A 27,473-nucleotide genomic window follows, 5' to 3' on the forward strand; every position below is an offset into this window, starting at 1 on the left:
TCTAAGGTAGATATGGAGGTTAATGTTAGGAGCTTGATGTTGCAAAAAAGTGATGAAGGTGACGCATAAGGGGAGATAGATTCCACCGGTTTTGGGTAGTGTGAAGCTAAATTGTGATGGTAGCTCTTTAGGAAATCAGAGGTTGGCAAGTGTAGGGACAGTGTTGAGAAATCGTTATGGTGAGTGCATCTTCTGTTTTGCTAGACCTTAGTGGTGTTCTACGGATAATGAGGCAGAGCTACTTGTCGTGTTACAAGGGATGAAGATCATTAGACGCCGAGGGATACAAGATTGTTGCGTGATTGAATGTGATTCTTTGAACGTGATAAATTGCTGCGGTGCGGTGTCTAGACCACCTTGGAAGATCAGATCAAAGTGGATGGAAAATTAAGTTTCTTATTCGAGGAATGACGATCATGTTCCAACGTGTCCATATAGAGGGGAATGACATTGTATATTCTTTGGCGAAGAAAGGGAGGGGCGATGCATGAGCTTGTTATTTCGGATGTAATTTCCATTTGGATCATTATCAAAAAAAAAAAAGCTAAAAATCGACAAAGATCATATTAATGACTTGTCCTTTTAGGGCTTCTAAAAAAACCAAGAGAGAACAAGAATAATAGAAAGGGCAGGGGTGTTTGCTATGCATGAGAGAGACGCACACCCTGCGGAAAAAATCATTTGACGGAAAAATAATATCTGGCGCGAAATTGAATCATGATTGTAATTTAAAAGCAAAAAGATATTAAAACCAGTTTTATATTCTAGTACTATAGTTAGAAAGGGAAGCATAAATTATTAGAAAAAAAATAAAAGAACGTAATGTTTAAATATTTTACAATTTACAATTTAATTGCTTGAAATTAGCCATAACTATTTTTAATGCATAAAACTTTGTACTCAAAATTATAAAATCTTTAAGATTTTAAAAATAAATAATATTAGTTTCTTTTTTGCAGTCTTGGTAACATAATTACTTTATAGTTCTTAAAACATTAAAAAACTAGAATGTTGTTCCAACTAAAATAAAAAAAATATTTTTGTTATGCTCTTAATTTTCATTTATGATTGTTTCTTAGTTTAAAATAATAAATTTATAGAAAATGTTCCTTCAACAAAAATTATATTTACAACTTTTAAATTACCACCACCGTTAATTTTTTGTAATTTATTACTTAGAAATTTTCTTCAAAGAATAATTTTATTTGTGTGTATTCATGCTTATAAAATAATTTTCCTAAGAAAATTCATAAATTTTCAGCTTTTAAATTTTTAATTCGTTAGTTTTTGTGCTCTTAAAAATAGCTATGACTAACCTTTTAACATGTTTTTACAGTTTCATAAATGTTTGTAAGCCATCAAATTGTATTCACTTGGAAAATAGGAAACTCATTTTTTTATATATGAAATTCTCAATAGTTTGCAATTTAAATTGCAAAGCTTTATCATTGGGCACGGTTTTTACGATTCCCTTGGATTCATATGTAGATCTGCGTCCGACTACATTATCATTTTTAAGATGGATTTTGGACTTAATTTTTAGGTATACATAATATTTAATATGGAGGTCATTAAAATGTAGAAATAAAATAAATTTCATAAACAAAAATGATAATTTTTCAAATAAGCTTTTTAGACCATTGATTTTAATCTTTTTTTGGAGGGACTATGCATCCATCTTAAAGATGGATATGTGATGCCTTGGGAAACACATAAGTAGTTCGCCATCCCCAACACATGGAACAATTTTCTTTTATCATTTAAAATTAGCTTATAATTCATTATTAAATTTTAACCGTTTAGTGTTTTAAGGGCGCTATTTGCTTTCTGATATCTTTAAACTTTCCTTTTTATTCACGATTTAAAATTGAAGACCAGTTTTAAAAGGGTAAGGTTTGTATAAGGTGCCCTATATAAGTAAGGCACCTCTAAATTTTATTGGAAGATGTACTGCCAAATCTTAGGATGGTTTGAAATCCAGGTTAAACTTTAATTAGAAAATTTAAAATTTCAAAAATAATGCTGATTGAGAAGATCTAAAAATATTTGAAAATCTTGAAATTAGACAATCCAAATAACTTTTTAAGAGACTCACTATTTTTAGGACCTGAATTTTTTTATTTATTTTTATATCCATATATATCGACGTCAAAATGATCAATTAGAAGGTTTTCTAACTATGAAATACTCTTTTCTATTAAATTTTTTATGTGCACCTTACTTTTACAGTATGAGGTTGCAACCTTATGTAATTTTTTTTTTCCGTTTTAATATATTCTTTGCTCTTTATTTTAAAAATTTTAATTTTATTGATGACTTATTTTCAATTAATTTAATAATTATTAAAATATAGAAATAATGAATTTTTAGGCCGAATTTCTATAACTAACGAATAGCTTACAACCAATTCTACAATTATGATAAAATTCTAAAATGCTTCGTAGTAGAAAGAGGTAATCGGTATTGTCATTGTTTCCAATTGCTTCAATAAATTTTTAAGGTTTCTCCATTAATTTTAGGTAACAGCAATTAGATATTTTTTTTCTCCCCTAAGTTACCCCATGGCGGGCAATAGAAACGTTGAACAGGGTCTTTTACCCACTCGCCAGAGCCCCGTTTAAAGTAGCAGACAGCGCATGTCCATTTATTTTTTTTGAAAAACAAGACGCTATCTCAATTAGCTTGTGCACTTCTTTCACTGTGATCCCGATTCGTAGAGGATCGAAGGCTGGGGGAGCTAGGGTTTTGAGGTGGAGCCGATCGCGGCCGTTGATCTTCCTGATATTCTCTATGAGCTTGTCACCCAATGGGAGGGAGAAGATTTCTGGCAATGTGGCCGCCTGAAAGTGCATCTGTTGCAAAAATCGCTAGAGAATTTGCTTCTCACTGGAAATCAACGGATTTTTCGACAACTTCTAGAGTTTGCTTGTGTAGATGGAGGTGGGCCTGTGATTCGGTGGTCTGGTTAGGCTGTGCATTTGTTGTCTCAAATCTCTACGAGCTGTCATTTCTAGAGAGAGAAAGAGGCGAGAGAAATGCAGAGAGATCAAGAGGGTGCGTGTGAGAGAGAGAGAGGAGATAAGAGTTCATTACGTCGAGGACTCCAAAAAAGGAGAGCAACTCTTTTGAAAATGGAGGGGAAATGAGAGAGAGAGAGAGAGTTATATGGTACTTCAAACTCTAGACAACTCTGGGGAGTGGGGAAAGATTAGCCCCTGTTTAGATCTGGCATTAAAAACTTATTTAAAAAAGTATTAAAAAGGATCAATTTAGATTATGAGCTAGGGGTTGATTCTATTCGAAAGTGAATAGATCTTTCTTTAGATCACTGGCAGATTCGGCATCAATCCTATCCACAAAATACTTAAATAAAGCTATAAAACTACTTCAAATCTAATCAAATAACTTTAGTAACTAAAAATGCAGGGAAATTGTGAAAATGAACTTACATGGCTGAACCAGTTGGCTCGGGATACCCAATGCTTCGAAGTCTCGCTCGTATCAGGAAGGCGACTGAGTTTACACCATGCATCATCTTTTCTCTCTTCAGAGTTAACCAAGCCATGGCTTCGTTGAAATGAGGTTATGATCTGACTTAAATGTTGAAGATAGCTGTCATCAGTTGCTTCTTTAGGGTTTCGTTAGGTTTTTCTATGCTTTAGGGTTTCTACTCACCAATTGGGGTTTTTCTCTCTTTTCACATTCTAACCCTAAAAGAGGTGAAAATTAACTTTTATAGACTAAAAAACACATGGAATATATAATTACAAAAAAAAATGGATCTGCCAGCTCAAAACTCAATTTTTTTGGTCAGAGGGCTGGGCGACACACTTTGTGTTGCCAGACCCAAGCTTCGGTGATACGCTAAGTGTGTCCCCTATCCCAAAATGGTCTAGATTCGTTGAAATTTGATTGGACTAGGCTGGCAACTAGAAGTACATGATTTTGTTTAATCTAGGGTGAGCGACACACTTTGTGTCCCAACCCAGATTTGACCAAAATCTGAAATTTCCAATTTCGTGGTGATTTACTTGTTTTTGCTATTTCTCCTTGATTATTTCCAAAATCGGTAAGTCTGTCAGGATACTGGATCATAGGATGGGAACTATGGTGTTATGTGGTTCAGGGATTTCTTGAAATAGTGTGGTCCTAAGGGTTTAGAAAATAATGAAATTTGCATTGTTAAAAAATTTGCATCCCAATAATCTCTTCTTGGGTGAGTCGCAAATGTACTAAGTTAACCCACTGCATATGCAACAACTTATTGCATAAATCAAACTTCTAATTACTCAATTTGAGAAATACGTCTTCCCTTATTTTTCATTAACTTTATATGGTGATCTATTGACATGAAACTGACTCATGATCACTACGTTCAAACTTATTGAGCATCTTTTCAATTTATTGATATTGGATTAAAATAACACATCATCCTTTCTTATTGCCTTAATACCTAGTTTTACATCATCTACTCCTAGATACTTTATATTATAATTAGATATGTGGAATCTTTTCATTTCCTTCACAATTTCCAAGTTAAGGCCAAAGATTAGCATATGATCAATGTAAAGACTAAAGAAATATTATGACATATATCAAGTAAATTTTTTTACTATACATATACTTGTTTGCCTCATTTCTCATAAAACCATACGGTGATATTATATTATCAAATTTCTTATGCCAATATTATGGAGCTTGTTTAAGTCTATATAATGATTTGACCAATTTATATGTTTTATTTTCTTGTATACTCCATAGAATGAGTGTAGCAGATATGAGGGTGCTGAGATGGATGAGTGACAACACAAGAAGAGATAAAATTCAAAATGAAAACATTTGGAAAAATTTAGGTGTGCCACCAATAGGTGATAAGATGAGATAAGAACCTATTAGGAGGTGCGAGTTAGTTAAATGGAAGGCTAAAAAAGGCCAGAAGTAGGTTAAAAAATATATGATTGAAAGTAGTGAGAAACGGTAAAAGGATTTATTACCTCACTGAGGGTATGACCTTTAATAGAGCAGAATGGTGATCAGTATGTGTGTAGCCGACCCCAATTAGTTGGAAAAAAGCTTTGACGACGATGATATACTTTATTTTCTTGAACTAGATAATTAACTCCTCTGGTTGTTTTACATATAAATATTTTTTCATTTAATTCACCATTTAGAAAAGTGGTTTTCAAATCCATTTGGTGTATGATTAGCTAGTTAACTGAGGGAAGAGTGAGAAGTAGGTATCATTGTTACTTAAGCATATCTGTCATTGTCTATGTTTTCTGTTTAGTTAAATCAATTTAACAATATGTTTTCGGTTTAGTCAATCAATTTAACAACTAACATGGCATTGTACTTATTAATAGACCCATCGACAATCTTTTCCCTTTTGAAAATTTATTTTCATCCAGTAGGTTTAAAATCAAGCGGCAAATCTACGAAATTCCATGTTTTATTAAGAAAAATAGAGTCCATGTCACCATTTACAGCCTTTCTCCAAAATACAACATCATGAGATACTAATGCTTCATTCAATGAGAAAGAATATTACTCCACATTTGAAGTCATGAGTATTTTAGTCAATATTTTATTTTGATTAGCCATCATCAGGTGGATATAAAACTCATGCCTAAAATTATACTATCCCTTTAATTGGTTCATTACAAGTTTCTTATTCATCTCTTTTTGGAAGAGGATTATCATTTTATGATTCACTCATATGAGTTAAATTCTCAAAGAATTAGATATATCTAGATTCAATTTTACCTTAGAAGAAATTGATACGCCTTACTAATTTGTCCATACCCAATTAAAGCACATCTGGAGGTTTGGGGTCCAAAAATTGACAAACATACATATGCCAAACGAACCTCACACTTTGAAAATAATTGAATTTGTAATTTTTTTTGGAAAAGTATTTAGACGTAAAGGTTATTCTGAGTTCTATTTCAAATTAATTACCCAAATATGTCTAGTTTAAAATTATTCTACTCACAAGTATTTCCAAAAAATATTTTTCAAAGAAGAATGAGAATTGCCACTATTTGGATTTTTAAAAAAGGAGCAGAAATAATTTCAGCTAAAAATCAAAATTTCTATTTTTAGCCCAAAATGAAGAAATTATTTTTCATGCACCGATTGATTTCTTCTCTCTTCAATATATAACACCATCTCTTCTCTTCACTCTCTCCCCCATTCGATCACCATTGAAGCCACTTCTCTCTCTATTCCAACACGAGGAGAAGCATCCCGCCATCAAACATTATCCTTTTGAATTTTTGCTCTATGTTGAATTCCAAAAGGTCCTTTTTATTTTTATTTTTACTACTATTATTTCTTCAATTTTACAAGCATCATCAAACGTCTTACTGTTTTGGTACCATTTCATTTTGCAACTATTTATCTCTCTAAAATTGCCATTCTCATTTTACAACCCTAGACTGCACTTGTAATTTTTTTCTCTCTTGCTAAATGTAAAAGCTAAAAGCTATCATTGTTGCCTATGGCTAGCCAACAATATGGACCCTCACTTTTTCTCTCCTCTCTTTACAACCCAAAACCCACTCTTGTTTATCTCTCCTCTCTACCCAAAGGTCCAAAACCCACTCTCACCTCTCTTTATCTCTCCTCTCTACCCAAAGGACCCAGACCTGGACACAAAAAAATAGTATGGACCCAGACCCAGATCCGATCTAGAAATTAAGATATTTATATATTTAATTATGTTTAAACATATTTCGTATACAGGGACCTAAAAAATATTACCGGACCCTGACCTTGATCCAAACCCAGACCCAAATAATATTTGGGTCCAAGATTTGGACCCGGCCCTGACCTGCTGGGTCTAACTTTTAAACCCATACCGGACTCAGATTGGGTCTACCCCTAGGGTCCTTTGTCAAGTCCGGGTCCATTGTCACCCCCAACTTTTGTCTCCTTTGTCTGCCACTTTACTTCCTCTCCACTCTCTCTACCACAGCTATTCAAAACGCCCAACTCTAAAACTCGCTTCATTTTCACCCGCTTTCTCCTAGAAAATCTACTACATTTCACCCACTTTCTCAAAGAAAACCTCCATTTTAACAACAAAATACCACGAAAAATATAAAAATATATATAAAAATTATATTAAGAGCAATTTGCTTGAAAAATTGAGGACATTGTTGTTATTTAAAAATATTTTTAAAAATTTAATCATTATTCAATAAGTCAAAAGAATCTTTTTAAATTTAAAATTAAAATTTGAGATATTTGGAAAACACAAAAATAACCCCTTCTAAAATACACAAATTATATGTGGTTAAGGAAAATTGTTTCGTGCTGGACCGCATTTCTACATAAGCGGTCCAGAAAGTGTAAAGCATAGATCTTAAAGATGGATCCAAGTAGGTGCTCCATCTAAAAACAATAGAAACTAACGGTCCAAATGTTTTTTTTTTAGAATTAATATTTTTGTTTTTTTAAAATTATTTATTTTTTCATATCATAATCTTCATGTCAGAGATTACATGTCCTTAAAAATTAAGTCTTAAAATCTATCTAAAAAAAAGATTTATTAAGAGTCATGCATTTCTACATATACAGGTTTGACCGCATAGAAACCGGGTCTTATGGTTAAAAGCTATTTTTTAACATATAAAGACATTTGATGGTTAAAAGGTTTTTGTTTTAGAAAATGCTAACTTTGCATTTTTTGGCCAAAAGTTTTCGGAGCAATAAATTCTAAAATCCCCATAGGCGTGCGTGTGCACACTTTCACGCACGTGTGTTTCTAGAGTATTTTTGCTATAAAATAATATCTCCTTTGAACTATAGTATTTTGAAAAATGTATGTAGTCTCATTTATAAAAAGGGAAGTAGTATTTTTTTTAGAAAAATATACGTTTTCTATTTGAAAAATTATTTGTTAGAAGGAAAAATTTTATATAAGGATACTACCTTATAATGTAGCAATACGGATGCCCCTAAAAATTCCATCGAAAAAGGTAGTTTTAATATTGAAAAACCATTTGATCGATCATCTCGACATCAAGATGTACGACTATGAAAAATAAAAAGATTTTAAATTTCATAAATAGTACATTTTACAATATATTATCTACACCGTCCAGTTTCGAAATTTTTATATGTTTATAGATCTACTTGATTTTTAATTTTTTTTTAAATTTAAAATTTTATAATTAATTATAAAAATAAATTTTAAAATAATCCTAATAACAATTTACATCAAAATTATATTCCATAATAAAATTTGAAGGGCACCGTACCTCTACACCTACAAGGCCTCCGTTTCCAACGGGACTACTCTGTACGTCTAAGCTTGCCCTGGATCGACTTGAACCCACGCCGTGGACCAGAACCCACCAAACCGGGCACGTTTCGTTTTCACACGGAACCTACCTGCAATGTTCCCACGCGTAAAACCTCAATCTGAAAATGAAAAGCGTGAGCGGTATCTTTCCATATTTTCCCTCGATACGTTTTAGCTTCAAATCTCTCTCTCTCTCTCTCTCTCTCTATATATATATATATCTATATATATATATATATAACTGTAAAAAGGTTTTACTTGTTTCTCATAAATAAACTGGGTTTTGGCATTTACACTTCAGATTTATTTGAAACCAGAAGCGGGGACTTAAGCGAGGAAGAATTTACAGAGAGAGGACCCCCAGGCACCTAAGAAAACTCTAACCCTAATTGTGAGTGTGATCATCTCCCCTTCTAGTCTAACCCTAATTTCGCTGTGATTCCTGGCTTCTTTCTTAGTTTTTTTGTGGCGGTTTTGCTCTGAGAAACTGCAGCCGTTCGGGTATATTTTACTTTTTTTTTTATGAATCGTTTTCTGGAAAATGTTTTCTTGAATCTTTTTCTGAGAATCGTTTTCTGGTAAGTGTTTTCTTGAATCTTTTTCTGAGAAGTTGCGGTTGTGTTTTTCTTCAGAGTTCATGGCTTTGTAGAAGGGGAAAAGAGAAGAGATGGGTCGTCCTGAACCGTGTGTTTTGTTTGCTCACTCCTTTGTCCATTCTCATCTTGATGAATATGTCGATGAAGTAAGTCTCTTCTACCTCAATGCATTTGCTATCACACGCACACACATATATAATGTGAATTGCTAATCTCTTCTACCTTAATGCATTTGCTTTCACACGCACACACATATAATGTGAAATGCTGATATATATGTTTATGATCTTATATACTTAAGCTTCTCCGTTCATATTGTTACAAAGATGACTTTTCCTTTTTTACATCTGTTTATTTAGCACTAGTTCCTAATGTGAAATGCTGATATATATGTTCATGATCTTATATACTTAAGCTTCTCCTTTCATATTGTGATATTTTTTTTTGTCACAAAGATGGCTTTTCCTTTTTTACATCTGTTTATTTAGCACTAGTTCCTACCAGTGGACGTTGGTTCTATAATATTTTCTGTCTTTTGGGCAGGTAATTGAATTTTCTTAATGGGATTTTCCGTCATGGTGTGAAATTTGAAATTTCTGAATGAATGTACTTGCCAGGGTGTTTAATAAGTTTATTCAAGAAAAGTAAGCTTTATCAAGCCATCAATTTATCCCTATTCGTAGGGATAGAGATAGATTACAAGCTACTAAGAAAGAAGGATACCTGCCGTATTGATGTTGCATCTTTAAGTTTCCTTCAAAAAGGTAGGAAACTAGAGTACACAGCCAACAGTGATGTGGTTTCATAAATTAAGGCAAGGGGCCGTTTGTTGACAAAGTCAGTCATAGGACGCTGATCAGTGCAGAGCTTGTGTTGCGGGGCAAAATTTCGTTTAGGACTATGTTGTTGTGTATAAGTTGGACTTTGCTTATCTGTCCAGCAGACCTCTATAAGGACTAGATTTTGCCTACATCTCTTGTTTTCTTGATGAAGCATTTCTTGATGTGTATCTTGATGAAGCATTTCTTGACGGGTATCTTCTTGGGGAGGCCTATGTGCATAGTTCTTGATGGCAATTATTATGAGGTCTCCATCCTCTAATATAATTTCTTTGCACGCTCTAATATATACGAATTTGCCTCTTTGATACGTAAACAACACTTCATTTGTAGTATACTCCCTTTGGAAGGCTCTTTATAGTATAACATCCAAGGCATGTAAAGTGATATGGGCATTTTTGTGGGCGGTGGGTTTATGCTCTTGTTACATATGCTTCAAGATGGAAGAAGAAAATAAAAAAAAGGTAAGGGAGAGGCTGGATGGGAAGAGAATAATAACTAGAAAAGAAGAGTAGAGTAGCAGGGGCTTAGGCCATTGTATAAGTTTAACAACAAGCTTCACTCCATCCTTATCAAGCCTATCTGGCATTTCATTAGCCTTTTTAGGTACATGATGAAAAGTAGAGCCAATGTAGTAGCTCAAGTATAGGATTTCTTTTCTTCCATGATATTTCCCACACGGCACCATATAGGAGGCTCTCCCAATCATTGTTCATAAATTTGTTTGCCTGGCATGCTAGGGAAAAAAATCCGAGTAGTAAAGGCCAAGGTGGGTGCACTAGGCTGTCATGTTCCTACGCATGGGGTACCCTAATGCTCTTGGCTGACGATGGAAAAAGGCCCTCGGCCATGGGCAACAATGACATGTTCCCCCTAAAAAGGGGGAAGAGGTTTTGTAGGGCATTCTAGCCCCCAAAAGCCACTTTTGGGCATTCTCAAGAGAGAAAAACACCCCCAAACTTTGTGTTTTTGAGATTTTTCTCAAGATCAAATGTTTTTTCAAAATTTTCAATTTCTTGCAAAATCAAAAGTTAATCTACTAGATACGTTTTGGGGCTTAGCTATTTGATTTTGAAAAGGTTAGAGGAGAGTGTGAATAAAGAGGAATTGTGGAGTGGGGATGACTTTGATGATGATGGCATAGCATCATCATTCGATTTAGATGCATCTAATGGTAGTGGTTATATTGTTGGGAGCGATGATGAAACTCTTTTGTCAGTTTTAGTTCGTCTGATGTGATGTAACGTTTCAAATCTTGTTGGTTTATGCATTTTGAGTTTTGTTGCCCTTTTTTTTTATTTACATTTTTGACTTTTTGCCAGTGTCGAATGTTGATGTGGATTATTGATTATGGACCTATGGCATATTGGCATTTGATGAGTAATAGAATGCAACTTTGTATGGGTTTGAGGCAACGTTCAACCTCATAACGTGGCATTTCAAATTCAAGTTTCATCCCGATTCATGTATAAATTTGAAATAGGACAACACAATTACACAAAGAAGCCCTGAAAATTGATATATGCATATTATATTTTCAACCCGATTCATGTATAAATTTGCAATAGTACAACACAATTACACATAGAAGCCCTGAAAACTAATATATGCACATATATAATATGTATATGTATAATTTATGTATGTATGTATGTTTGTCAAAAAGTTCATTTGGGAGGTTTTGTGATCTGATCCAGGCCCCTATGATAGAGGGCCCAAAACCCCGTAATTTGTGTTTGGGCGGTGTAGGCTTCTAGGCACCTACCTAGGCAGCCACATCCGAATTTTTGAACACTGCTCACAATGCCCACCAAATGAGACTATGGAAATCACCTTCTACAATGCGTTGTGATGAGAATGGTTCGGGGAAAGATCCTCAGCTCAGTCAACAAGGAGACCTCTACTGTAGTCAAGTCATGTAAGCTGATAGGGCCTAAGCAAGATTTTAGAACCTGCCATTTACTACATTGAAGGTCCTGCATGACCCTATTGGACTTGAATTCCATTGGGTTCCTGTCAAACATCTGGGCTTAATGGATGCAAGTGGTGGACGGGACCACCTATGGCTCTGTCTAGACTGGTGTTGCACCAAAAAACCATCCTACTCTATGATGAAGTCTTGGGTTCTCCCTTTATGCAGAGAAGGAGCCACCATATCCAAAGATATAACCACATTCACAATCCTCTTGCAAAGGTTACCATGTGGTGTCTTGTGCTTGATAAAATCCTTTCACTTGCTTTTCTTCCGTAATTCCCATAAGGTCAGTGGTAGACACATCATCTATAATATGAAGCTCATTGAATATTGCAATAGGCTACCAACTTAGGATGACCTAATTTAACTGTGCGAAAGACGTCAAAAAGAAGCCTCATAGCTGTTGAGGGTGAAAAATTTAGCATTTGGATATGGCGAGAATGTGGTATCCCAAACCCTAAGCCATCCAAGGAGGTCTGATACAGGAAGAAGGGAGGCTGTTGGCCATCTCTCCTAGCCGTGCAATAAGAGAGAGAAAGGACAAACTCTCTCTATGTTGTGCCAGAGAGGGCCCATGTGGGCTCCACTTGCAAATTCTAAAGTGGTCGGACCCTTCTTTCCAAATTTCTAATTAGATTAGGGTTTTATGTTGAGTCTCTTCTTTTGTTTCCTAGATTGAATAGGTCTAACCAGTAGGTTTTTTTTTTTTTATATTTAAATTAGGAGTGAGGGTCACATAAGTAGATGATTTCATGCTCAAATTAATTTGATTGAAGGTACAAGGGTAATTGTAAATAGAGATGTAGGCCTATGGCCAAGACAATGGAAAATTCCTTATCAAACAAAAGTTTGTTTTTAAAGCTGTGATGTGGTTTGATTCCTCATACTTCCCTTACGGTGTTTATTCAAGGGAAAATATCTTTGTAAACCCTATTTTTAAGTTTCGTTTCTCCACAGACCCAAGGATTCAAAACCTATCTTAGGGCATAGAGATTCTATCTATTATATATTCTAACCTTCTAGACTAACTTTACCCATTTTTACCCTGTCTTTTTAGCCTAAACAAATTAAAAAAAGACATCATTTCTACACCTCGCTCTCTCTCTCTCCCCCTGTGAATTTCCCAAACCCCCTCTCTCTCTCCATACTTCCCCAACTCTCTCTCTCCGTCTCTCACTCCTCTCCCCTTATGCTTCCCCAAATCCCTCTCTCTTTGTTTTCCCCCATACTCTCCACGCTTTCTCTCTCTTTCTCTCTCTACCCACAAAGACAAAAATCAATTCTACTTCCTCCTCATCTTCCTTCTCGCGCATCTTCCCGTAGACGTCCAATACGATACCAGCTCAAATCAATATCAGCCGGAAAGATGTCAACTGTCCACCCGCAACCAAGGATGAAGCCATTAACCAAGCCAGAACATGCCTCTTGAAAGCGCTTGAAAAGCCCCTTAATAACCCAAGTCTCACTGGAAAATTAAAGAAGTAGAAACAACCAAGATTCAGGCTTGAAATTCCGGTCATTGGTGAAACCCCGCAATCTCTCACTGGAATAGCTGTTGAACTTTTCAAAAAAATTAGAATCAAAAGTAATGTATACTTGTTCAGTTTGTGTTATTCTGGTCAGATTCTAACTTTGTCGATGAAGCTGATCGGGCGCTTGAGCCGTTCCAAACTATAAAGAACGTCGAGCTTTCCGCAATGAAAGTAGGGAATCAAGGTGGATTTTCTAGATTGGGTGATGTGGTGGTTTTCATAGCTCCTGATTCTACCTAGCTTGAGCTTGTTGAAGCTGTTTGTATAGATATTGATGCAAAACTAGTTTTGATTTTCAATCCAAAATGGGGTTTTGATGAAGAAAGTGATTTTGGAAGGATGGGTAGTTATATTTCTTCTTTTGAAGTTATTTATTCGTTTATGGGGTTGGAGGTTAGAGGGGCATTGAGTAAGAGAAGAGGAGTGGTTTTCAAGGGCGATAATGGAGGATGGGAGGTTTTAATGGAGGATGAGGGAGAATTGAAGATGGTTTCGAGGTTTAAGAAGATGCCTTCTACAATGGAGGTTGAGAATGTTTTGTATAATTTGATGGCCATGAATTCTCCCCTCTTTGGGGGTAGGGGGGGAGAGAGAGAGAGAGAGAGAGAGAGAGAGAGAGGGGGTGAGGGTGGAGAGCATGGGGAAAAACAGAGGGAGAGGGATTTGGGGAAGCACAGGGAGAGAGAGAGAGTTGGAGGAAGTATGGAGAGAGAGGGGTTTGGGAGATTCATGGGGAGAGAGAAAGAGAAAGACGTGAAGAGAGAGAGGGGGTTTAGAAAGGATGTCTTTTTTAAATTTGTTTGGGCTAAAAAGATGGGGTAAAATTGGTATAGGGGGTTAGAAGATGTAATATATAGAATATCTATGTCTAAAGATAGGTTTTGAAACCTTGGATCTATGGAGAAATGAAACCTAAAAATAGGGTCTATCGAGATATTTTTCCTTTATTCAAAGAAAACCCTAGAATGGTATAGGGTTGTGTCTATGCAATTCTAAGTCTGGCCGTGGTTTATGTAGGATTTGATGCCTTTTCCATCTATGCTTCCTTCTCCATCTTCTATTCACATACCCTCTCTCATACTCGTGTCAAGGGTTGGGAGGCGTTTCAAAGCAGTTTTCACACAAATTTGTGTGTCACGGCAGAACATACATTCATCAACCGTGTCTATTGCACACTTGTTTCAATTTTTCACTTGTTGGAAACATATTCTAAGATTTACTTTTGAATGAGAGTGCTCTTTTTATTTTTGCAATGATACATGTACAAAAGATTTTCTACTTATAAAAGGTGAGTGTTTACTGACACGTGCTCTAAAATTTATTTTAGAAAGAGACATTCTATATCCTGTGTTGTTTCTTAATGTCATCATCATCATCAAAGCCTTTTCCACTAATTGGGGTTGGCTACACGAATCCTGGTCCGCGTTTAGGATTCATGATAAGTTTTGACGAAGTTTTATGTTGGCTGCCTACTTAACACAACCCAACTCCTTTATCCAGGAATGGGACGGGTTAAGGGATAGTTTAAGCTCCTCCCCCTTCTTAGACTTCTGGTTTTTAATGTGGCACCCAAAATCACTTTGTAAATATTCTTTTTTTTATGCTCTTTTTATTCTATCGCTAGACAAACCTCACCTTAAAATTATATGATAGTATTTTTATTACATAAATTATAAAATATTGTTCTTTTGAACAAGTTACATCAATAAGAGGTTATCCTCCATTTAGGTCAATTCCAAGTTTGCTTTTAAAGCAAGCAATTAATACAAACATTGCAATTTTTTTATCATTTTATCATGTAATTGCTAACCTTGTCTTTTCAAGTTCAAAGCTTTACAACCCCATGAACAATCTTATTAATTATATAAAATCATACAATTTGTATACTTTAAATAGTATGGGTGTTTCTCGTCCATGGCTTTGTTTTTATGGTTAACATTTTCGACACTTGTGTTTGTGATTGCTACAAATATGTGATCTCTGTTTACTCGTTTCATAGCTCATACCCCTTCTACACACCCTAAAACCTGTTTGTCATACATGCAACCCTAGATGTCTTCTACCATATATGCACAAATTTCACCCACTAACCCTAGAGAACCACCTTCACCCATGAAGCCTTAGTCTGTTCTTTCATCCCTACTCGCCTCTGAACCCCCTAAACCATTCCTTGCCTGCCTTTTATACATACAACATCATGCCGTCTTCCACTAATCCATCAATCCATTCCTAACCTACAAAATTAGCAATGTAATATGCTCTTACCCCACTCGTCCTTCCAACCGATAATTCCCAACCTGGTAACTATATGTGATTGTGTTTGTGTGTGTACTATGTTTATACCAGCCATACCCATATCCCAATCATACCCATACAAAAACCTTACCCCTGTAACGACACCCTATCTCCTTAAACTCTAAGTTCCCCAGGGCTACCTTCCAACCTGAACCTAAACGCACGATGACCCTGCCTTGTCCAAGTTCCATAACTGTAATTATTAAACCCTGAGCTTTATTTATCTAGCCCACCGAACCCTAGTACTTGTGTAAGGTTGTAATCCCTTGTTCCTACATCATTAGGGTTGAGGACAATGTGGGGGGATGGTTAGCTCAGGTGCTGGGGAATGATGAAGATGGTGGGTTGGGGTGTGGTGGTTGGATGTGTGGGGTTAAAAGTGTGGCTGCTTGAAAGAAAGAAAAGGATGCTCATGCCCACATCTATGTGGATTGGAGAGAAAGATGTGAGATCTGGAGGAAAGATAGAGGAAGAAGGAGATGATGACAGGCTTTGGTAGTCATTGGTGGATGCCAATGAAGGGTGTGTGGGTCAGATGGGAGAAGAAGGAAAGTGAAGGAAGGGACCCCCTAGCTTGATATAGAATCAACATCACACCAAGCTCAGGTTAGCTCTATTATTGAATATAGAATCCACACTACTACACATACCTCAGGTCTTTATGGGATCAACATCATGAGAAGGGTTGAGGAGTTCAAACTCAATCAAGACTTTTATGGAATCAACTCCATGAGTAGGGTTGAGCAATCAACAACTTGATGGCATCCGCCATAAAACATTTTACACTCAAACTTCATTGTGTTGACTATAGGCCTTCATCTCTATTTATAATGACCCCAAGACATCTAATTTTAAATATCTCGGACCTCAAGTCATCTAGTGCCTTGTTACATCTCCTAATATAAAAAAAGGAGGGGAAAACTTCTCTAACTATAGAATTGAATCCCTTTAGGGAACAAGAAGAAGTCACCAGACTTAATAGGAAACCGTAATTTGACTTTAAAAAAAAAAATCTATAAAATAATGGGTTCCACATGGGTCTGTCCAGCTTCTCTCTTGAATCTCTAGAGTGCTCCTCTCTCTCTCACTCTCACTTTCTTGTGGGGTCCTTTGCCTCATTTCTTCTTCTCCTTGTGGTGTTCCTCTTTGGATTTGTTAGGGTTTGGAAAATGCTCATCATCAATGAGAAGCTGAAGAGAGAGGATTGTCGACGTGCATGGATGAAAGACATTGCGGAAATGTGAACAAAGGTTTAACACTTTAGCTTTCACCCAAAAAAAGAAACAGGGGTCCTTTGTCTCCTTTCTTGTTCTCCTTGTTGTGTTCCTCTTTGGATGAGTTAGGGTTTGGAAAATGCTCATCATCAACAAGAAGCTGAAGAGAGAGGATTATTGACATGCATGGATGAATGAGTTCATGGACGTGAACAAAGGTTTAGCACTTTAGCTTTCACCAAAAAAAAACCACCATCGTTTTTTTGCCTCAATATTGGTTTCTCAGCTTATGAATTTGAGTTGGGCGTGAACTTAATCAACATGTAAGATAGATGTGAGTACAAGTTGGTTCTTCCAAAACCCATGCAATTAATAGAAGAAACTAATTTGGTCAGTGAAGGATATGGAATTTATTGATGTCTTGAGAACTGGCCCAGGTATGGTAGTATGCTACTCAGTTGCTGGGCAAAGGAGCTAATTACAAGGTTGTTTTGGATTTAAGGAAGGACTAAAGTTCCTAATACACTTCTTTTTATCAGGAATTGTGGTTCTATGTCCTCAGGTTCACTGCATTTGTATTTGTTTTACAGCTATGGTTTGCACATATTTTGGAGATCTTTTTGCGTTTATGAAAACTTACTAAATGATATTGCTGCAGCATTTTAATAATGCCATTAAAGATTAAACTATTTTCTTCATTTGCAGGTCCAATTTACAGAACCAGTCATCATCACTGCTTGTGAATTTCTTGAGCAGAGTGCATCGTCCTCCTGTCCATCGGTTACAATCACAGGGTATGTTATACAGAGTTATTTATCATTTTAAGGAAATATTTTTCATTGTTTTGATAAAACAACATAATTTTGATAATGTTCTCCATAATGAGAAAGTGTAGGTTAGCTTGTTTTGGGTTATTTGACAAACTTCTAAGATTTGTACCCCTGATCTTCTTAATACAAACTGAGATGTCTTACCATTTAGACCAGACAAGTGTGATGAAAGCACATTTGTAGGAAAGGCTACTGTGGTGGAACTCTGAGCCACTAGACAGAAAATAACTGTGATGATTCACTAATGGGAAAAGTGAATTTGTAACACAATCTGCTACAAAGTGGTATGGGAAGTGTTCCCAAAGATATATGCCTATGGCATTCCGTATGTGTTCCTCTCTTTCATTTTATGCAATTGCAAGGGCTGTGCCCGGTTTCATCATGTATATACATACAGTGGTGTCCGTTCATCTTCTTGTTATCTTTCTCTGAACAAGGTTGGTTATGATATATGGTGATTGTGATCTATGGTTGTAGTTTGAGATTGATTGTTGTGCAACAAATCTTATTTATTGAGGGCTTTTGGGTTTGCCAGTGCGTGTCCTAGGGTATCTTTTTCAGTTCTCTGTGTCATTCTCTTTCCCATGATCTTTATTAGAAGATAGTGGGCATGAAATCCTTACAAAAAGCTATTATCTATTTCTTGCATAGATGGGCTACATGTCAACCCTTTCATTTGATGTTAAAAAAAAAGAAAGAAGGGCTCAGGTTGGTCTGTTTTTTGGGGACAAATTTCAAGGATTGAACCCTTGACCTCCCACTTCTATACCCTATATGTCAACCACTATGCTAAATACTAAGGGGCATGGGATGCTTCATTATGCTCTCTACAGGCATATACGGATATGTTTTCACTTGATCGAGTAAAAAGAACAAGAACTTGCCTCTTGTATCACTTTTTTTTGGATGAATCTCTCTTACATTACTTTTATGTGTGATGTTTTTAAAATGACTAAAAGCATCAGTATGTTTCCTGTTTCTTAGAACCAGGGATTGTTTGATGGAGTTATAGAACCGTTTCTTTTTGCTAAGTGTTGCGTTAAATCACTTCCTTGAAAATATTCTAGATTATTAGCTTTGCTCGGGATGGCTCTTGGGCTCTTGGCATATAACTCGTGTATAAGCAAGCTGAGCCCTCAGTGTTTATCAACTCTGTGTTTTGATGCTTTTCTAGTAAGCAGAATATGTGCATTATTTTTTGTTATATAGATGGGGTTGCAGCCCACACCTTGACTTCCTAGGCTTACTATCCAAAAGAAAATAGGAACTTGGGCTAGCTTTGGTTGTCTTTGGTGTGGTAAACAGCCATGCAACGTGTTGGCATTGAGCCTGGCTACATATGGAATTTATCAATTTTTAAACTTCTTAGTGTTTAGTAGTAATGAAATTTCACTTTGTGCAATGCGAAGCTTCGCTGCACCTTGAAAACATTTGGGTGATCTCACATTATGGCAATATATGTCCAGATCCAGTTCACCTCCTTCTTTTGCTCTAGAGGCTTTTGTTCAGTGTGAAGGAGAACCGCGGTTCAGGCGCTTATGTCAGCCGTTCCTGTACTCGCAATCTTCATCAAATGTTTTGGAAGTTGAGGTATCATCTTGATCATTTTTTTTTCTGTGATGCTTGTTGTCCTTTTGTTTCCACTAAATGCTTGGAACATATATTCATCTTACTTTGCAGTAATGAACATATTTTGAAGTAATACTGAATTAATACTTTTCTAGTTTCTGTGGCATTTAATCTTGGTCTGTTTTCTTAGAAATCCCTTGTCATAATGCCTTAAAGTGGATTTTGATGATACATGGACTCTCTTGAGCATTTGATGGCATTACATCTGTTGGATAACTGGTTCTAATGTTCAAAAATTCACATCAGCTAAAATGCCTAGGTGGGCCAGGCGCTGTCTTGATGCAGGTTGCTGAGGGCAGAAAAATGCCCTCGGCTAGGGTCATATAGTAATTCCCCCCCCCCCCCTCCCTAAGAAAGGAGTAAACAGGGTTTTGGGAGACATTCTAAACCCGCAAACCAAATCCGTGCCATCTAGAGAGAGAAAAACTCCCAAAAACCTTGATTTTGTGATTTATTGAAAGATCGATAAATTTTTGAATTTTTGATTTCTTCCGAAATCGAAGGCAATATCTCATGGTGGTTTTCGGAGCTTCTAGTGGTCAAAATTGAGGACTTTTGGTGGCTGAATAGACAAGGTTTGGGCCGACATTGTGTCCATTTTGATATTTTTATTGCATTATGCCGTTATGATATTTGAATATGGGTTTTGATTTTTTTTGCTATAATATATTAAATGTTTTGCATCATTTTGTTTTTTACTTTCTTTTGTCTTTTTATGATATATTTACATGTTTGTAGTTGAAAAGATTGATTTTTTTGTGATTAATTGATTATTAACTCGTTTGGTCTAAGAAGGGTGAGGACGTTAAACTTTTCCTTAACCCGTCCCAAGCCCGGGTAATGGGGGTGGGTTGTGTTAGATAGGCAGCCAATGTAAATCTTTGCCAAAATTTCTCATGAATTTGGAATATATGCTATTTGCTTATGTTAGGGCATTCTGCGTATGGCTCTTAATAGAGTAGAATGGTGGATTGGGATTCGTGTAGCCGACTCCAATTAGTTGGGAAAAGGCTTTGATTATGGTGATGATGTTTGGACGATGAAATTGGCATATTCCGAGTGGTGATGCCATAGAGTTGTTTTGAGTTTTGGGGTGGTCAAATTTATTTGTTTTTTATTTTTGTCTTGGATGCATGGGCAAGTAATGTATTATTTGTAGTCTTTTACAATGACATTTGAAATTTCAAGCAATTTGATGTGTCTTACAATCTCTTTGAGTCTTTGTATCTATAAATTTATCTATAAATTTGTTTTGTAATATTTGTTTTTTCTTTGCCATGAGGAGTTTGGTGCTTTAAGATTGCCCTGAAAACTCCCTAAGGCCTAAAACTCTGCCCTAATAACTCCCTAGTCTTTTTTTTTTTTAGGGGGGGGAGTGGGAGGTTGGGTATGGGTCCCCACCTGTTCCTGGGTGGGCGATCAGGCCTCCAAAATGCCTAGGCCTGCGTTTATTTGAACATTGACTGGTTCTTAGTTCAGAACCAAGTATTTACCGAAAATAGTTTAGAACCAAGTAGTGGTTTGTGTACAGGACCTTTAGAAATTAATTGTTTTGTGAGCTAGTGATAGAGTGTTGACACTCTTGCTAAATTGTGGCAGAGTTCTGTTAAGGAACACTCATACGTTTGCCAGGAAGTGAGTTTTGTTTGCCGGTTTGTCTAGTTTGAACATGTATGTATCTTTTCCCTTGAGTGCTCCTCTAGGAAGTCTTCCATGTTGGTGGAATCCTTCTTTTTTCCATATTCATTTGGAGTGTTTTAACTTTTATACATTGCGGTTTGTTTTATTAAGACTCCAAAGCAACTTACAGGGCTAGTCTTTTGTTACACGATAAGGATTTGCTATATTGGACTTCAACGTAACATTTCATACCCATCAGCTTAATTGAGCCATATCGGTGGTGACTAGATAATGACACCTGCTTACCTCTTAAAACCTTCACCAACATCTCCCTTGTTAGGATATAATGCTTGGTTTTGGCTAGTTCCCCTCGTAGTTATATGTGCTTCACTATTCATTAACAAAGCATTGATTGCACTAGTTCATTTCCGGGAAACAAAGCCTTGACAAAGACTTTTTGACTAATGACTTACTGCTTATGTCTGGTAGCCTACCACTCTGGTGGTGTTCCAAATCAAAATACTTCATTTGAAATACAAGGGAAGGTCGAACATTTATTGATGATGAAGAATATTTTTCTGAGGGGAGAATTTTCTCTTGATCAAAATGATCTTTTCTGAAATCCAATCCATAATGATGTACCCGAAAATACAATATTTTCTTACTTGACCAACCATCAAAAGAAGCAAATGCAACGGGTACACAGTAAGATTGATGATCATATCTCCCACATAGTAGTAGAATATACAGGGGAAGGTTGGGCATTTGTCTTTGATAATAATTATTATTCATAGGAAAGTTATCTTGATGAAAATCATCTTGTCTGAAATGCTAGTACTTTCTGTCATTGCTATGAAATTCTTCCATTACTAAATATAATTTGGTTTATTTTAGTTTTGTAGCAGTGAAGATTTTATGCCACAGGTAAAGACAGGATTGGACCATGAACTGTGCCGAAAAATGGTCAGGCACTGGTCTAACATAAAAAATTGTAGATCTGGCCAGAACCATTGTTGGAATGGCTTGAACTTTTTTTAACTATTATTTTTTGTTTTTTGGGTTCTTTATTAGTTTCTTGATGTCTTTGGTCGCAGTGTGTTATGCCCTTTGGTTGTCCTGCTCTGTCTTTGTTGAGTTTTCTTTCCTAGATCTGACTAAATTATTCCTTTAATTTCTACTATTTCATGTGAATTAATGCAGTAGTTTGGTGTAGGCGGTGGTTACAAATCATCTCGTGGTACGCGGAAGTTATCGCAGTCTGACTTTAGTCATTTATGGCAATACAACAGAAGACATGGGTCAGTTCAGCATGGATTTTGATGTAGATAGTTCAATGACAAACCTAATTTATTCACCCGCCGAGGGAAAACTTGAGGACCTCCCACCTGCACTGCAACGAATCAAGTTGTGTCCAGAGGAGTCTATACTTCCTCTCAAGTCATTGTTTTTTCTAGTTGCAGAACCAGAACTTGCAGTTGAAATGAGACAGCTTTTGCGGATAATTCTAAGGATCTGTCAGGTGTCTCAAGACGAGGAAACCATACGCAAAGTAGTGAAAATCTTTGTTTCAGCTGTTTCATCATTTCTTGCTGCGGATTTAACTGGTAGAACAATTGCTTTGATGCAAGACAAAGGGAATAAGTTGAGTGAAGGGAGTAAGGGTTTACAGAGCATTCTTATTGAGGCAAAAAATGAGCTATTTGAAGTTTATAAATTGCTTCCACGTGAAACAATGAGTTCATCAGCTGAAATATCAGGGGAATACGTTCTTCTAGAAGATGGGGTTGAACCAGACACTCAAGAACTGCTTACAGTTGTATTAAAGCAGTATTTTGAAGTTAATGAAAATTTACTGGATACTGGCATCTCAATGCTTTCCAGGGTAATTCTTCATGCTGTCCTTCTCCCTGTTTCCTAAATGTATTCTAGAAATCTAAGTCATATCTTTACTAAATTACTTTGCATTCTAAAGAGTAATCCCTGTATCTGAAAAATACCCTACACTGGACATATTTGTGATATGTTTTGCAGAATGAGAAACTGGTTGTAGGGTTGAGCGCACTATACCTAATTTGCAGCACTGAAGAGCATTTTTTTCAGTTTGTTAATGGAGGTGGAGTGGATCATCTTGTTGGCATCTTGTGTGATGACATGCAGAAATCAACTGCTATTCACTTGATGCTACTTGGAGTTGTTGAACGTGCAACTAGATATGCCATCGGATGTGAAGGATTCCTTGGGTGGTGGCCACATGAAGATGAACATGTTCCAGCTGGATGTAGCAAAAGTTATAGTCGGCTCTTGAAGTTTTTGTTGTGTAAGCAGCGCCATGATGTTGCTTCTCTTGCAACATATATTCTACACCGTCTTCGTTTTTATGAAGTTGCATCCAAGTTTGAGGTATGTTTTACCATGTCGGTCAACATTTTCTCTATCGTTTCATGAATTAGTTTACATTGAACATTTAGTTTGTTGGATTCTTTTGCATTTGGCATATGGGTGTGGGCCTCTTTTCAGTCAGCAGTACTGTCGTTACTGGGAAGTATAACAGCCGCTGGAAGACTTACAGATAGTAGCACAAACACACTAGTTGCAGCCAACAATGAGCTCAAGAAACTCCTGGTCAGTATCTCCATGATTGTTAACTTCTTTGGTTTCTTTTGATCAGGGTAGCTGTACCTGAAATACTTCATTTTGCAATTATGATTGAAGCCCTTCGGGTCCCTAGCCACCTTGCTTAGGCCAATGTGGGCCCTCCTAGGTGGCCTGCCCCTAGGTGGTGCCTCGCGCCTCAGCTGAGGCATCTGTCTGAGGTTCTCATGGTCCCATGGCAGAAATTGTCCTCAGGCCATGGGAAAAGAGTATTTTTCCCCCCTTTTAAGGAATTTTTTTTCCCCATTTTTTTTTTTTTTTTTTTCCTGGGGGTGGGGGGTTGGGGAGTTGTTCGGGATATATGCTTAAACGCCCATGCTGCCCCCCCCCCCCCACCCCACCCCACCCAAAAAAAAAAAAAAAAACAAAGACAGAGAAAAAAAGAAATAATTTTTTTGAAGATTGTTCAGATTTATTTTAAATGATAAAGGAAAAAAAAAGTCAAGAAGTTTGATTGAGAAATCTTCTCAAATGTTATTTTTATCTATATTGTGAATTGGATTACATATGGACTTGGTCTATGCTTTGCTGCTTATGTATTTCTGTGTTTGAGTACTTTCGAGTTTTTGACTTTGTGGTATTGGACATGTAGCCATGAACTTACATATTTAGTGGGAAATGACATTTGGATTTTGGATATGCTATTGCTATTACCTTCTACTATTGGAAAAGTATACAATGAGACAATTTACTTTTTGCACAAGGTGGTCATAATTAATCTTGACCATTGGATGTGAAGTTGGATGGCTGCATTCATTCCATTGACTAAGCTCAAACTTCAAAAGAAAATTTCTCAAATTTTGTGGCACACCCAAGCTATTAGATTTCACATTGGATGCTTATACGTAATTGTGACCTCTTTGTATCAAAGGTAAATGGTTTCATTGTATACAATCCCTTTACTATTTGTAGATGTTAGTTTAATCTTACATTTGCTGATATGCAATTGTGAAATGTGATAGTCTCATGATATCGCTGTGCCTGCCCGCCCCACCAAACCACAAAAAACGAAGAAGACCAAAAAGCCACCACCTGCCCGGAAGCCTGGGCGGCATGTTGCTTTTTGGCACTGCCCTGGATTGTTTTTGTCTTTTATTTTTTTTGGGTGAATGCCTGAATTATATTTGTTGGCAAGTGTTATTGCAGAAGTTGTTGAACATGAATTGGCCAATTGATGACCCTTCGCCTGTAGCTTCTGTAAGAGGGTCATCGATCCTTGACCAAGAAGATGGCTTGTTGTCCTACAAAGCGACAATTAAAATGATTGCATCATCTAAGTATTCTTTTGCTCATCGGGAGATTGACGCTCACCTTTTGTCACTTTTGAAGGTACTGTAATATTTTTATATGTATCTTCGATTCCCTTAAAAATGTTTTGAGGTGTTGTAAGCTTTGTACTGTGTATTTGATTGTGTTATTGTTTATTTTTCACCTGTCTTCTTACTTACCACATTCACACTAGTACTTCCTCCATTATACTTCTTCTTTCATAAGTAAAAATAATGTTGATAGATGGGTCCTTATCAAAAAAATAAATAATAAAAAATAAAAACAAGCTTATTCAAAAAAAAAGAAAAGAAAAGAAAAGTTGACGGAAGGGTCCATATCAACGGGGTTTGAGATATTTTTGCAAATTTTGCCCACTTAAATGTTTATCTGGAAACAGGAGAGAGGATTTCTTCCTTTAGCAGCTGCTTTATTGTCATCTCCTATATTACGTTCAGCTACTGGTCGTGCTATGGATTTCTTTGTGGATATCACAACATCCTTTGGGACCATAGTTCTTTCCCTTCTGTTTTGTCGTTCAGGTTTGTCTCATGCTTGTTTCTATGATCTATGCAGTCCGATTGACGTCTTGGATTATGTATTGCTTATGGTATTGCATTTTATGTCGTTTCTCAGGTTTAATCTTTCTTCTTCATCAGCCTGAAGCTAGTGCAGCAATGATGCTTTCAATGCAAGGTGTTGGAGATGTGGATAAGGCAGAATGTTTACCAATTAGATATGCTATGGTCTTGTTATCTAAGGGTTTCTTTTGTCGACCCCAGGATGTTGGCGTGATTGTTGAAACTCATCTTCGACTGGTCAGTTTTGAACTTGCTTGTGACTAGTTTGCACACACTTTTCTGTAGGCCCCATATCATGTATGCTGCTACTGATTTAATAATTTACTCCTTTAGGCCAGTGCAATTGATCGATTGGTCGGCGCTGCTCATCATTCTGAAGAGCTTTTATGGACACTCTGGGAATTGTCTGCTCTTTCCAGGTAGATTAAGTTATCGTAACTTTATCTCAAGAACAAGGTCTTCTTTAGTAATTTTAGCTACTGTTCTGTCACTTAATGAAATGTCTGGTGCAGATCTGATTCTGGGCGTCAGGCTATGTTGACTTTAAGGCATTTTCCAGAGGTACTGCTTTTCTGCGCTGTAATATGTTGGGTACATTGACATCAAACTCTTTAACAGATCATTCTCTTGCTTTCTTCGTTGACTTCTGTTTGATGATTGTTGTCTTGAAGGCAATATCTGTTTTGATGGATGCATTACGTTCTGTGAAAGAACCAGATCCAGTGGGATTGAGTAATGGTATGTTAGTTGGCGATGCTTGCGACTCGGTAACATGAATGATCAGTTGCTTATTTCCATTGTCACTCCATTTTATTAATTATTCTTATATATATATGTATTTCAGGAACTTCACCTTTGAGTCTTGCAATTTTCCATTCAGCTGCTGAGCTTTTTGAAGTAATTGTTACTGATACTACGGCATCTTCCTTGGCTTCTTGGATTGAGCATGCTGTGGAACTCCACAAGGCCCTACATTTATCTTCCCCAGGATCTAACAGGAAGGATGCACCTATACGCTTATTGGAATGGGTGGATGCTGGTGTAGTATACCATCGAAAAGGGGCTCTTGGACTTCTTAGATATGCAGCTGTTCTAGCTTCTGGGGGAGATGCTCACCTAACTTCTTCAAGCGTATTGGTATCAGATTCCATGGATGTTGAGAATGTAGTCGGTGACTCAACATCTGATTCAGATGTTCAGGTTGTCGAGAGTCTGCTTGGGAAGCTTGTATCTGACAATTTTGATGGCGCCCCACTCCGTGATTCTTCCATATCACAACTAACAGCAACATTTAGGATCTTAGCTTTTATTGCAGGAAATCCGGTACATGAATTTCAAAGAAGTTTGTTATTTGATTTTTGATGATCACTGGACTTACTTTTCCTTTCAGATGGAACAATAATTTCATTGTTGCCGACTGAATTTTGTTTCTGGATGAAGGCTGTGGCTGCTGCACTATATGAAGAAGGCGCAGTTACGGTTATTTATATTGTTCTCATCAATTGCAGGTTGATGCTTGGGCATTCTTCCTCTACATATGGTATGTTTCCAAGTCTAAGAAGACATGACTGACAAGCTTGAAAGATTAGTAACTCTTGGGTGAATTTGTTTCCTGAGCATGATTTTTTTCATATGCTATTTTGGACATTTGACTGTAATGGCCTTTCATGGTCCAACAAAACCAATTTTGTGTTTCTCAATCCCAAGGAAAATTTCTATGATTAGAGCACAAGCTCTCTACTTTTGTATTGCGTGTAGTTGCATTGTGTTTGTATCACTCTCTCACCAAAGTAGGTGAATTGGGTCTCTTGGGGATAAGTGGAAGAAATTTGCAAATCCAAGTCATATGGAGTTTTAGTATTGCTATATTAAGGAAGGGTGGGATTTCAAGGGATTTGGGTAGGTCTCCTAGGGTGCTCGAGTAATTAAAGGTCACTACTAATGCAGAAATGGAGTTTAGGAAGGGTATTTCTTATGCTTTAAAGATAAGGATATGATCCTGATTGTCACAGATACATGCATCAGAATTGCTATCCTCAAAATTGGCCTTTTAGTCATGACATAGCCCTATATCATTTAGAGAGGGGAGGGATGTGGGATTATAAGTGATGCTAAGTGATAGCATAGTTGGACACC

At 36.6% G+C, this 27,473-nt stretch overlaps 1 protein-coding gene, 1 long non-coding RNA gene and 1 pseudogene across 9 annotated transcripts in view; 2 read left to right on the forward strand and 1 right to left on the reverse strand.

The window, feature by feature from the left end:
- Positions 1-2,446: 2,446 nt before the first annotated feature.
- LOC148782551 (uncharacterized) lies at positions 2,447-3,713 on the reverse strand. Of its 2 annotated transcripts, none has more exons than XR_016053187.1 (2): positions 3,450-3,713; positions 2,447-2,946 (listed from the first exon to the last, which is right to left on the reverse strand). It is a non-coding gene; the product is annotated as an uncharacterized LOC148782551 (long non-coding RNA). The 2 variants fall into 2 exon arrangements; XR_016053186.1 differs by having other exon boundaries at positions 2,447-3,010; positions 3,450-3,686.
- Positions 3,714-8,362: 4,649 nt separating this feature from the next.
- Positions 8,363-27,473, forward strand: part of EMB2016 (mRNA methyltransferase EMB2016) — a 51,829-nt gene continuing 32,718 nt past the window's right edge. For 2 of the 7 annotated variants that reach the window (XM_020664545.2, XM_006838331.4), the window contains exons 1-15: positions 8,545-8,699; positions 8,941-9,050; positions 17,465-17,553; positions 19,056-19,179; positions 22,052-22,720; positions 22,870-23,238; positions 23,356-23,460; positions 24,637-24,819; positions 25,157-25,298; positions 25,393-25,574; positions 25,671-25,756; positions 25,850-25,898; positions 26,009-26,075; positions 26,182-26,660; positions 26,778-26,877. In XM_020664545.2, coding sequence (XP_020520204.1) covers positions 8,976-9,050; positions 17,465-17,553; positions 19,056-19,179; positions 22,052-22,720; positions 22,870-23,238; positions 23,356-23,460; positions 24,637-24,819; positions 25,157-25,298; positions 25,393-25,574; positions 25,671-25,756; positions 25,850-25,898; positions 26,009-26,075; positions 26,182-26,660; positions 26,778-26,877 — 2,719 coding nt within the window. In that variant the 5' untranslated portion in view covers positions 8,545-8,699; positions 8,941-8,975. Of the gene's footprint in view, positions 8,450-8,544; positions 8,810-8,940; positions 9,051-17,464; positions 17,554-19,055; positions 19,180-22,051; positions 22,721-22,869; positions 23,239-23,353; positions 23,461-24,625; positions 24,820-25,156; positions 25,299-25,392; positions 25,575-25,670; positions 25,757-25,849; positions 25,899-26,008; positions 26,076-26,181; positions 26,661-26,777; positions 26,878-27,473 lie in introns of those variants that run through there. The other 5 variants (XM_088865490.1, XM_020664544.2, XM_020664543.2 and 2 more) reach the window with 4 other exon arrangements.
- On the forward strand, positions 11,585-15,938 carry LOC148782552 (uncharacterized; annotated as a pseudogene).

Source organism: Amborella trichopoda, chromosome 4 (genome assembly GCF_054954075.1).
Source record: "Amborella trichopoda isolate Santa Cruz 75 chromosome 4, AtrichopodaSantaCruz75HAP2 v2.0, whole genome shotgun sequence".
NCBI lineage: Eukaryota > Viridiplantae > Streptophyta > Magnoliopsida > Amborellales > Amborellaceae > Amborella > Amborella trichopoda.